Source organism: Peromyscus californicus, unplaced genomic scaffold (assembly GCF_007827085.1).
Source record: "Peromyscus californicus insignis strain IS unplaced genomic scaffold, ASM782708v3 Scaffold_3__1_contigs__length_106647218, whole genome shotgun sequence".
Taxonomy (NCBI): domain Eukaryota; kingdom Metazoa; phylum Chordata; class Mammalia; order Rodentia; family Cricetidae; genus Peromyscus; species Peromyscus californicus.
In genome coordinates, this window is record NW_026294551.1 from 7262577 (window position 1) to 7274912 (window position 12336).

The 12336-nt window shown below is 54.5% G+C and overlaps 1 protein-coding gene across 1 annotated transcript in view; it reads right to left on the reverse strand.

Annotated features, from left to right (window-relative positions):
• Positions 1-12336, reverse strand: part of Tmem104 (transmembrane protein 104) — a 59697-nt gene that overhangs the window by 13655 nt on the left and 33706 nt on the right. Inside the window, 2 exon segments of the mRNA XM_052758698.1 lie at positions 6013-6072; positions 6075-6105. Of these exon segments, the coding sequence (XP_052614658.1) occupies positions 6013-6072; positions 6075-6105 (91 nt within the window).

Genomic DNA, 12336 nt, shown 5'->3' on the forward strand with positions numbered 1-12336 from the left:
CGACCCTCCCCTCTGCCGACCACAGGTGCTCTTCCCTTGCCTTGGGAGTGCTCGGGTAGCTGTCCCACTAACCTCCCGGAGGAGCAGCAGATCTGAGTAGATCTGCATGTGGCAGAAGTGCATGAAGGTCAGAGCTGGCAACAGTGGAGCTGCATTGATGGGCAGCTGGAAGAGAATGGCCGCCTTCTCTGAGTGCCCAGCACAGCGTTCTGGTTGGTCTTGACCGAGGCTGGCCAAGGGTGCAATTGCCAGCCTATGGCTGGCTCTTCTCTAGGAAAGGCTAATGACATGTCTGCTTCACCCTGATGGCCTGCCCACAGAAACCCCAAGTTCCTCTCTATGCACTGATATTTTTGTGTGCTGAGAAAATGTCTCGAAAACTCAGAGTACAACGAAGACCACCAAGGCTTGTTTGGTCCCCTCTACTTGTTCAACAGCCACAGAGAGTCCTGGGGAGTAGCCACTGGGCAGGACAGTTTGAGCACAAGAAGGCTGGCTGCATGCAGATGGGGAATGGAGACGGGAGTCGGGACGCACAACTTTCATTTTCTGAGGCAAGGCTTTTCCTGGACTTCTGGGTAGCAGCAGTTGAGGGGCAGCACAGGAATTCAAAAGCCACTTGGTAGCAGTGGAGGACAGATGGCCCAGGCTTACAAGACCCCTGACTGCTGGTGGTGACTGGGAGACTCTCCCCTGGGGCCACCACAGACCTGGGGACAGGTGGAAACCAGAGAGCCCTCCTGTTCCCGAGTGAAGGTCTCTTCTTGGGGGACCTGCAGCCTTGTTTGTCATCACTGACTAGTCGCCCCCGGCTGCGGGCTTGGAAAACAAATCTAGGGCACTTGCAGGGGTGGGGTGGGAGAGCAGGGCTGAGCCACGTCCCCAGGCACAACAGCCCTAGCTGCGCTATGGACGCCTGACAAGGATGGTGTTTGACCCACTTTGAGGGGAGTGTGGAGCTGGAGAGCAGGAGGCGACAGTTCTGAATACACAAACAGAGAGGAGGGAGCTCTATGGGTCCTTGACAGCCCAAAGCAGGGCGGCGGTGCTCCAGAGCGGCCTTTATTAGAAAGAATTGTGTTTTTAATAACACCAACGGGGTGCCCTGAGCTGAGCCAGCTGTCGGTGAGCCAGAGCAGGGGTGGCAGGGTGGGGAATGGGATTGGAATAATAATGCTGCTGTGGCCCCTTCTAGTCCAGAGCTCCCGTGGGGGAGCCACCAACAGGTCTAAGTCTTGTTGCTTTGGGCTCAGGGCAGAAGGCCCTGGTTGCTTGACCTGTGGGAATGAAGGATAGTGCCACGGCTGACTCATGTGTCCCTGGGCCACCTGCTGCTGACAGAGGGACAGGACTAAAGATAACCCCCCATGCCCCAACAACAGGGATGAGTCTGCTCACTTCCCTCAGGTGGTGGTGGAGGTAGAGCTGGAGTACAGGGAACACTGCTGGGTGTCGGGAGAAGGGGACACAGGCTGCTTTGCTGATACTGGGAATCATAGCTCATTTTTGGACATGGCTGAGGCAATGTTCCTGACCTCACAGCCAGTCCCGAGGGAGGCACCTCCTGAGGCTACTCTGGGGATGGGACAGCTGAGTGTGGCGGCAGTGAGGGTGATCCTCCTGTCCGAGTGCTGAGCAGGTGCCAGGCATGGTCCTAATGCACCTTCTAGTCCGTCTCACTGGATCTTCACAGTCCCCAGTGAGGCAAGTCTTTCTTGCCACAGCACAGAAGAGGGTCCCAGAGGATGGAAGCCTGGTCTGTGCACAGTGAGAGAGGATGCCGTCAGGCCACATAAAGGGAGCCAGGCCAGAAGGCTCAGTGACAACCAGCAGGTGTGGCACCCAGGTGAGGCCCTGTCACACAGCTGTCCCAGAACAGGGATCCGATGCCCTGTTCTGACCCTCTGGCACCAGGCACTCATGTGGTACATATACATACGCATGCAGACACACACACACACACACACACACACACACACACACACACACACACACACACACACACACAGATCAAAGTACCCCAAATCGGCCAATGTGGCATGTGAAATGAATCCACACTGGCATCTGTCACCTATATCCTGACATTTTTCCTGGACAACTGGCTATTTGCAAAGACCATTTAAGCCTTCAAATCCCACTGTGGAAACACAAGGCAACTCACAAAGTAAGGGAAGAGCAGAGGAAGAGCCCCCAGAGGAATGAACCTGAGGCTCCTGGGCACAGCTCTGGGGGCCTGCGATCGACCCCAGCTTCCTTTCAACAGATGGCAGAGCAAATTCCTAATTAACCGCGAGAAACTTTACGGCTCAGCACATTCATTCACGATTTTCCGGTCCCTTTGGAGCCTATTCTTTCTCTTGTCTTCTGGAACCCGAGCCAGCTCACCGCCTCTCTGAGCTCCCTACTCAGCTCTTGGAAAGGCACAGGCCTCATTTGGGGGGTGTGGAGAAAGAGTGTGCGTTGGCAAAGTGTGGGAATGGGGAGTTAGAGAGGGAGGCGGAGGAGTGTGGGGAGGAGGGTCTTGAGAGGGACGTGCCACACAGCTGCTTCTCAGAGGCAGAATGACAACTTGGCAAAGGCTCCTGAGGACAAATGGGGCTTCTGAGATCACTGCCCAAAGGGTGTTCTAGAAAAACTGCCCGGGGGTGAGCTTGGCTCAGAGAAACACCCTTGCTGTGGCCCAGGGCAGGCTGGGTTCCCTTCCATGAACAGGCTGCCTGTCTGGTGTAGTTTGGGGGCTTCTGTGGCCTTCTTCTCCTCTTTAGAGCAAGGTGTTAGGTGGAGGAGAATGCCTGCTCCTAGTTGAGAAGAGAATTGCCCTGGCAGTCCTTCTGCCCCAGCTGGGAGCTCCACCCCGCTCACTATGGTCTAGTTTACTTAACGGCAATTTTCCTTTTCCTGGGCGGCTCTGTCACTAGGAAGCCCAGCTTTTTAAGTCCAAAGGTCTGAGTCTCTCATGGAGAAAAATGACTGCCTTGTGTTCTGTCGCCCACAGCAGTGTGCCTGGGAGACTCCTGACAGTTGATTATCTCTCAGCTCCAAGGGAGAAGAGAGGCCAACAGTGGCGGAGGCAATGTGTCCAGGCGGCAGCATGGCTGTGGAGCGACAAAGTGCCAAGGACCCCCCACTGCTGGCCTCTGCGCAGGCTCCCGCTGCTGCCCACAGACCCTCGGGACCACCGTCTCCTGCTCTGTGGCACACAGGAGCTGCTCGGAGGCCCAGGAGTCCCAGGGTAGAGTTGGGGTTCTGCCCTGTAAGAGGCAAGGTGGCAGTTCCCATGGGGGAGCAGCGGCTTTGAATTCGGGACCTGATTATACGCCTTGAGCTTCCTTTTACTTCATTTCTTTTCCTTTACTTACTTCCTTCTTTCTTTTGTTTTTTTTGGGAGACAGGGTTTCTCTGTGTAACAGCTCTGGCTATCCTGGAACTCACTCAGTAGACCAGGCTGGCCTTGAACTCACAGAGATCTGCCTGCCTCTGCCTCCTGAGTGCTGGCTGGGATTAAAGGCGTGCGCCACCACCTGGCCTTACTTTGTTTCTTTAAGATTTATTTTTTCAGTTTTGGTTGTGAGCATTAGCCTTTAGGAGCTAAGCTCTTTCTCCAGCCCTGTTTTTATTAATTTAAATTGTGTGTGTGTGTGTGTGTCTGTCTGTCTGCATGTGAGTATATGCACATGCACACTGGTGCCGGTGGGGGCAGAGGTATCAGATCCCCCTGGAGCTGGAGTTACAGGCGGCTGTAAACCATCCACGGGTGCTGGGAACATATATGTGCACTTGCTCCGGCGAATGTTGACGGCAGTGTGGGAATGAAGGTCAGAAGACAACCTTAGGTGCCAGTTGTGGTCTTCAGCCTTGTTTTAAGACAGCCTCATTGCTGGAGATCCTCTGTCTCTACCCCTATCTTCCCATAAGAGCTGGGATCCCAACCCCTGCACTACTGTGTCCGGCTTCTATGCAGGTTCTGGGGAGCCAAACTCAGGTTATCAGGCGTGTATGGAGAGTGCTTTTTACCTACTGGGCCAGCTCACTAACACACCCAGGTGTCTGGCCAGACTCAGGGGAGGGGAGGATGGAAGGAAGCAAAGGCAGGTTGGAGCGAGCCTTCCAGGGCCCGGGGCGTGCTGGCATGCGCTTTGCTGGAGTTCTGAGCCAATCCATGCACTTGCAAGAAACATATTTACTGTTAGCCTCTTCCTTTCCCTTCTGTGCGTCCTTCCTCCCACTTCCTCTCTCTTTGAGACCGGGTCTCACATAGCTCAGGCTGGCCTTGAACTCCTGATCCTCCTGCCTCCTCCTCCTCCTAAGAGTGGGGATTATAAATGTGTGCCACTACACTGGGCCCAAGCTTCCCTCTTTAGATGGATACATCCTTCAAAAATATGGAAGTTAACTGTCATTATCAGGGCTGTTGTCCCTTATGGGCTGACACAGGAATCCATCAAGCTGGTCAGAACACGTCCCCCCTCACCCCTGCTCATCCCTCAGTGTCATCCCAGCCATGGAAAGAAATGAGAAAGAGTCAGCCTCAGGCTAGAGCTCAGAGAGCCCCTTCCCAGGCCAAGGACAGGCAAGCACCAGCAGGCCAGAGGCCAGACTTGTAGACCCAGCCTCAGGGAGTGAAAGGAACTGGGTGACAGAGAACGTTCCTCTCCAAACCCTGCCCACAAAAGACATCCTGGAACTCTCACAAACACCACATAAGCCAAGACATAATTCGGGGGGTGGGGGTGGGGAGGGGTTGGGGTGGGGGTGGGGTGACTCGACAACACAGCTTGGGTCTGACCCCTGCCAACCCTGAGTTTTAGGCACCAAGCCCTCTGGGGCTCCTGGATTAGAGAGTTGGGGGGGCTACCCCACCCCCAAGCTATAGAGCCTGCTCTAGCTGGGCCAGGCCAGGCTGCTTGAAAGGATGACCCCCCCCACTTCCCAACTGTGGAAGCCAGGATTCCCATGGTTCCTCCCACTGAGCTGGGGGAACCAGGGGTTGGGAGAAGTGGCCCTTAGCAGAATCATCATCCTGCTGGGGTATGGCAAAGAGTCAGTAGCAGCCTGCAGCCTTGGTCCTGTTAAGGAGGCTCAGGACAGCCAGGAAGAAGGAGTCCAGAAAACTCTGTGCTGTCGGGGGTGGGATGGGGACTCCTGGACAAGTCCCCTGTAGCCAAGGCTGGCCTTGAAGTAACTCACTTTGTAGCTAAATATGACCTTGGACATCTGTTTCTACCTCTATCTTGAGTGCTACAGTACAGGTACATGCCACTATATCTGATTTTATTTGGTGCCAGGGACCAAACCAGGGCATCATGCATACCAGACAAGCACTTACTAAGTTACGTCGCCACCCCACCCCCGTGTTTTTAGCTTTTATACTGAGAAAGACAGATACGTGACAGGCAGCCAGAGGAGAGGCAACAGCAGCCTCATAGCTGATCGTCCTCAACCCTGCCACACCAGCCCGCGGGCTCCTTCCCTGAGGTGGAAATGATCAGATGCCTGCTGCTAACCCGGTCCAACGGGGAAGACCCCCAACTCTACCTGAGGACAAGAGCGCTGTCACCCGGGGGCATCGGTTAGTTAGAACTATAGATGGTGTGGGTATCTTTCCACACGCTGGTGGTCCAAAGCTCAGAGGCCGAGAGCAGCCGCTACCATGGCCCACTCACTGGGTTTTATGGCTGTGCCACATAATCACACTCCTGAGAAGGCAGAACGGTGTTGTTCCTGTCCCCTCCAGGGGGCACAGCCCGACCTAGCATGGTCATGTGAAGGAGGCTGGACCAGAATTAGCAGTCCAGGTCCTAGCCCAGTTCCATCCATTCAGTGTGACCTGGAAAAAGGCACTCACATTTTTTCGGTACTAAATTTCCCCAGCAGTAAAAGGGCCGACAGAGCACTTGCCTTCTCCTTGCCCTCTGGAAAGGTCAAAGGACCAGTCAGGCAGACTGAACAGAGTTTGCCTGGCTTCTCTGCAGAGGCCAGGGACTGGTGGGGGAGGGGGGGTCTCAGACTCACCGATCCATCGCATCAGAGAGGTCAAGATCTGCAGGTACTTTGTCTTCTGGACGTCGAAGAGGTGAAAGGTCCAAGGAGGAGGGTGAAGACAGCCTGGGGGTGAAGAGCGCAATGAGATGGTGTGCACAGGTGTGTCCACAAAGCAGGCTGTGAGGACAGAGCAGCCTGCACACATTGCTAAGGCCTGGCAGTAACACAGGTGAATACTTGACTTCTTCACAGAGCCTTCCTGGGGTCCATCAACATCACTGGAAATAAATACCAGGACTAGAGGCAGGGCGGGAGAGCCAGAGTCTCACTTTCCTGCTACTCACACTTCCTGTTCTGATGTCACTGCCACTTCTAGGCAAGGCCCAGGCTTCATCCTGGGACCCCCACCCAGTCCACCTATGGACTCTGGCAGGCACCGCTGAGGGAGCCTCGGACCCAGCAGTGTGCTGCTGTGATCATGACCAGAGATGAAACACCAATGAGATGATCCAGAAGGAGTACCAGGCAGGCCCTCCTCATCACAGGGAAGAGGACAGAGGGAACAGGGGACATGAGGGCTCTGATTGGCAGAGGCAGCTGAGAGGATAAGGATGTCCTCTTTCAACAAGGAGGGGAACAGAGGACAAGCCAGGGCTGCTGGGGCCACTTAGGGAAATACCCTGGATTGACAGGGAAGGCCTCATCTAGAAGACCCAGGAATGGGATTGGGAAGCCATTCAATGGAAGAGTGCTTGCCCTGGGTTCAATCCCCAGCACCGCATAAACCAGGTGTGGTGGCACATGCCCATTATCCCCGTCAGACCTGTTACTCCCAGCACTCTGAGGGTGGAGGCGGAAGGACTGGGTGGCCAAGGTCATCCTCATCTACACAGGCGAGCTGGGAATGAAGAAGTCAGGGGTGGGAGGTGAACTGCTCCAAGACCGGGGGTGGGGTGGGGTGGGGGGGGGTGGGGGGGGAGGCGTGGCTCTGGCCCCCTTAGTTCTTCCCTTTTCTTTGGAGAACAAAGGAAAATGCTAACTTAAAGGAAAAAAAATAGAGCCCTGCCTTAGGCTACTGATCTGTGGGGTATGTAGACCCCTTACAAGAAGCAATTGGGGTAGATATGGGGATGTCCCAGAGGGAGGGGGGGTTGGGCTCTCCATGCCAAATTGGCTGCTCAGGAAGCAGAGGGATTAAAAGCTGCTCCTTGGAGTTAAGATGGTACCATTTCCAATCTGCCACTCGGAAGCAGGCGAAACATCAGCCCTTATTAACATTTGCACTGTGCCATTTCATCACGCTGATGCTAATGACACTCACCAGAGACGCAGCATACGGAGGGGTGGTGCGGAGCCTCAAGAACTTGGGGAGAGGAGCCTACCATGGCAAGCTGGGCTCTGGCCCTATGAGCAGGGTGACCCCATCACAGCTGCCAGGATTGGGGGGGATGGGATGAGGCAGTTCCTGTGACAGGCATGAGGGAGCTCCTGGGGCGGGAGCCCACTCCGCCCCGTCACAAGGAGGGCAGGAAGTGGGGGAAGCTGTGACCTCTTATCCAAGACCATTATCACTGTGAGAATGAGTGACAGAAGGATTCCAGAGCCGCCTAAGAAAGACTCTAATTAGCTGGGGTGGGTGAAGGCGTCCTGGCAGTCCTGGGAGATTTCTGGAGAGAAAGGCCTTCTGCTGGGGGCCTCAAAACCAGCCTTGCTTCTGTTCAGGGAGGCTGGGATGGATAGAGAAGCATTTGTTTAGGCTGGGTGACAGCAGAGGGCAGGGGAAGGGACTCTCTGTGAAGGTAAAGGCAGGGTCTAGGGTAGCCCAGGCAGGAAAGCTGGACCACAATAAGAAAATGCACACCAGCCACCGCCCCCCCCCCCCCCCAGCTGAGCCTGTCTGCATCATCAGGAAGTCATTTAGGAAAATTCCCACTTCAGGGAAACTTTCCATTGATGAATTTCTCTTTTGCCGCAAAGAGAAGGTGCCGTCAGGGAGAGGCATAAACACAAATGTGTCCGAGTGCCTTCGCTCTGCGGGACTGGGTTCGTGGGATGCCGGGGGGTAGGCAATTCAGCTCTGACCTGGGATGTCTCCAGCTGCAAACATGGTGTCCAACTGTGGAAGCCAGAAATCTTGGGGGGCTCATGTGGAAGGTCAGATGTCATATAGAGCATGACACCTGATTTTTAGAATGTTCTTTTTGAGAGGAGGGGAGGGAGGGAGGGAGGGAGAGAGAGGGTTTCTCTGTGTAGCCCTGGCTGTCCTGGAACTCACTTTGTAGACCAGGTTGGCCTGCTGCAAAGGCCCAGGGTCACCCTCCAGGGTCCTTGCACAGAGGCCTCATCTGTCATCTTCCTCATCCTAAGTGCACCCTTGTAAACATTTCAGGACACGGGGTACCCCATTTTGTAAAACCCTATGGGTAGAATTAATTCTAGGTGCAGAGGGTCCCTGGAGCCAACCGAGTGACAGAATGAGGCCCACCTGTTAGTCCAGACAGCAGGTCTGTCCTCGGAACAGGACCAGGTGGTAAAGAACTCTTAGGACTGAGCTCCAGCTGTGGCTGGACAGTGGCTGTGTTTCCCATCGATGCTCAGGAACACAGACCAGCTTCACTCCTGAGGAAGTTCAGGGTCCACCAAGTCACAGGCAGCATGCGCACACCACCAAACAGCGGCCCCTGCACGGGCTGTACGCTCACACAGCAGAGGGAGCCCGGATGAAGCAGCAGACCTGGAGCTAATTAATGAACAGGTGTCCTTGGCAAATCAGCTCAAGCCAGAACTAAGCAACTGCAGGAGTGAGCATCCAGAGTGGCAGAGGACGGGTGTGGAAACAGGGAGAGAGACTGGGTCCAGCAGGGCAGAGCCCACCACTGAGCAATCACCAGCCAGATGAGGTGCGCTCTTTCCCGTTTACAGGAAGGCGAGAGAGAAAGCCAAGAGACAGCCTATCCTCTTGGGTCTTCCAGTCTAGCCCATATGACATTATAAATTAGCTGGCTCCTGAGCAAATTTTCCAACCCCCAAATGCCATTGATCAGTTCCAACTCAGTCTCCGCTCAAGGACTCTCGTCGCCCCTTTCATTACAGAAAGCAGGGACACCGGTCACAGCAGCCAGGCATGTTTCTTTTAAAAAAAGAAAGGAAGAAAAAACAAGACAAAACAAAACAAACCAGCAATGCTTTGATTTCTAATGAAATTTTCAAGCTGGTTTCTGGGAATAAGTCCGAGACAGACCGAGAGGGGCAAACAGGGCCACTCAAATCTCTCTTTCTGGGTCAGTGAGTTTTGCTGCATACCAAAGGCCCCACAGCAACCTTGCTGGAGCTTGATGGACACGAGGCAGCGTGTGTTCCCAAGGCACTGCAGGCAGTGCTCAGCCACTGCTTTTTTAGAATGTTCTGGTCTACTGTTTGTCAGCTGTCTGCCTCCCTGTGTCCCCGAGGCAGATGACATTCACCTCAGCTGCTCAGGTGTCAAGCGCCCAGCCATCTCCAATCTCTTTCTTGACTCAAGCACTAGATTTCTGTGGCTACCATAACATGTCTCCAAATAAGTACCTCCAAAGCACAGATTCTCTCCAAACCCAGGAGTCCCCAGTAAGGTCCAGCAAGGCTCCCAATGGTGCCACATAGCGCCCCCTACAGGACAATGCACACCCAGCACATGAACCAGGCAACAGGACGGCCAGAAGCTGAATTTCTCCACCTGTGTTAGAAATGAGCCTCAGTGTCAGAATGGGGACTAGAAAGCTCCTCGTCTGCACCCAGTCCTCTGTCCCCTGGAAACAGACCAGGGACCAGAGGACCCGGGCAGGCACTGGGAGCCTCACACAGGCTGGATGGGCCGGAAAACATGGGGTTTTGTTGAGGTCAGGAAGTGCCGAGACTTCAGCTTCTAACTCAGTGGTTCTCAACCTTCCTAACGCTGTGACTCTTTCATACAGCCCCTCATGTTGTGGTGACCCCCAACCATAAAGTTATTTTTGTTGCTACTTCATAAGTATAATTTTGCTACTGGTATGAATTGTAATGTACAATGTAATGTAATCTGTGTTTTCTGATGGTCGTAGGTGACCCCCCTTGAAAGGGTAGTTCGGCTCCAAAGGGGTCACGACCCACAGGTTGAGAGCTGCTGTTCTAACTGCAGCCTCCATTCCCTCATGCAGTGGATTGCCTCGTGCCGGCTCTACAGCAGGGTGGGTGGCGGGGGATACTGTGCTGTTGACAAGTAGATCCTTAAATCAAGAACACTGCTGAGGCTGAGCCATGTTCACCTTTGGTCTGACCCCACCACACTGGGCATGCTCTGGAAAAGGCTCTAATTCCACTCAATCTCGTCGTATATCAAATGGGCCTGGACAGGCCAGGTGCGTCATTTGCTGTTTAGAAGATGGGATGACATGAGTGACAGTCTACACCGTAGCACCAAGTAAAGTGGCGTGATGCCTACTTTCCCTGTCCCCAAATCTTCCTGGCCAGAGAAACGAAAACATACATTTGGTGTCAATCACAAGTTAACTGTCCCATAAGAGGCTCAGGTCCCACCGCCAGACAGGACTCCATCTCGGTCTCAGCCTCCTTGTCCCCACTGTTCATCACTCCGTCACCCTGTGGTGACACCACTGTGAAGGCCACAGGCCCTTCACATCTGCAGAGCACCTGCACACACGGCTTCCTAACATCCCCCCTCACGTGCAAGGTCATCAGAGCAGGTGGCGCGCCCACATCTCACTGACCGAGGAGACGTTCAGGGGCAGGGGAGGAAAGTTGCCGGGTAAATGCCGACATCTGACACAGTCTGGTTCTCTCTGCAGACCCAGTTCACTGCATCCGCCCTCACAGGAGGCTGCTTCCCTCTACCCTCCCCTGTCCCCCAGCAAGTTAATCCTACCCTCCTGCCTTTGCCCCCTGGACCCCCCCTGCTGACGGACAATCTCCCTCATACTTTCTCTGGCCCATCTCTGCAGCCCATTCAAATGCCAGCCTCCTCTGCGGTCACTTCAGGCTGCTCTGGGGCTCGTGACTGAACCACCAGTGCATGGTGGCACCATGTGACTTCTGTCCTGCAGGGAACAGGGCTGCTCCTGCACCCCAGCAGGAGAGTCAGCACACTGAGGGCAAGGACCATATCCTTGCTTGTTCCAACAGCTAGAGGAGACTTTGCACACATGACATGAGTAAGCACGAACAAGTCTCCGTGGGCTGGGTTGCCCTCGGCGAAGTGCCAGGAGGAAGGCGTCATCACCGTGTCGGGGAGAAGGCATCCCTAGCTTCACTGATTCGCTTTGTACCCCAAGTGCCGGGAGAAAGGAGTCATCACCGTGTCAGGGAAAAGGCATCCCTAGCTTCACTGATTCGCTTTGTACCCCAAGTGCCGGGAGAAAGGTGTCATCACCGTGTCAGGGAAAAGGCATCCCTAGTTTCGCTGATTTGCTTTGTACCCCTCACTACCCTTCCTGCCATTGCCCGGCAGCTATGCAGAAGTACACCTGTTGAAAAATGATCACCGTGTTGGGGGTGGGGGTGGGATGTCTTTCCAAAAACAGTCTGGAGGGCTGGGAGGTGTGGCTCAGTGGGAGAGGGCACATGTGAGGCCCTCAGTCCCATCCTAGAACTGGGGGAGGGGGCGGGATTTGAAGGAGAGGAGCCTGGCACTCAGCTCCTGTCCTCAGCAGTGCTGCCCAGCCCCCTGCCAAGGGAAGGGATCCCTCTAGACTGTAACCACATAGTGACTCTGGAATGGTACCCAGAAGGTCACATCTTAGAAGAACCCTCAAGAACTAAAGGCCTTCAAAAGGGGTTGTCTTTCTGAAGCATCTACCTCTTGGTAGGATTCCCAGTCATAGCCCAGCCGTCAACTTTTCCTGAACAAAAACGACCCCTAACACCTGCGTGTCATCTTTCCCTTGCCGAGAAGAGGTAGAGTGTCCTGCAGCTTCTGATTAGAACTTCAACTCTGCAAATAAGATAGTGGGAACGACTCAAGGAATCCAGCCGGGGTCGGGTCCCTCCCCCTCCCACCTCTGTGGGTGCAGATGGAGGGAGAATTTCCGGGACAGTATGCTCACATGGTACCTTTCACTCCCAGAGAAGGCACTGGACTGAAATAGGGTGTGCTGAGCCCTGCTGGCCACTGTGTGCCCTTAATGGGCACTGAGCAACTTCCTCACCAAGTGGGCAGTTCTCCAAGTGCCTGTTTATTTATACACCTCTAAAGGTGAGTTTGTTTGTTTATGGTACCCACAGAAGAGTGGGTCGGGGCTCTCAAGGATTCTGGCACTTTCCATCCCACTGGTCGGCTTTTGGGGTCACAACACAAAAGGTCAACAAGCTCTACTCCGTGCCTTC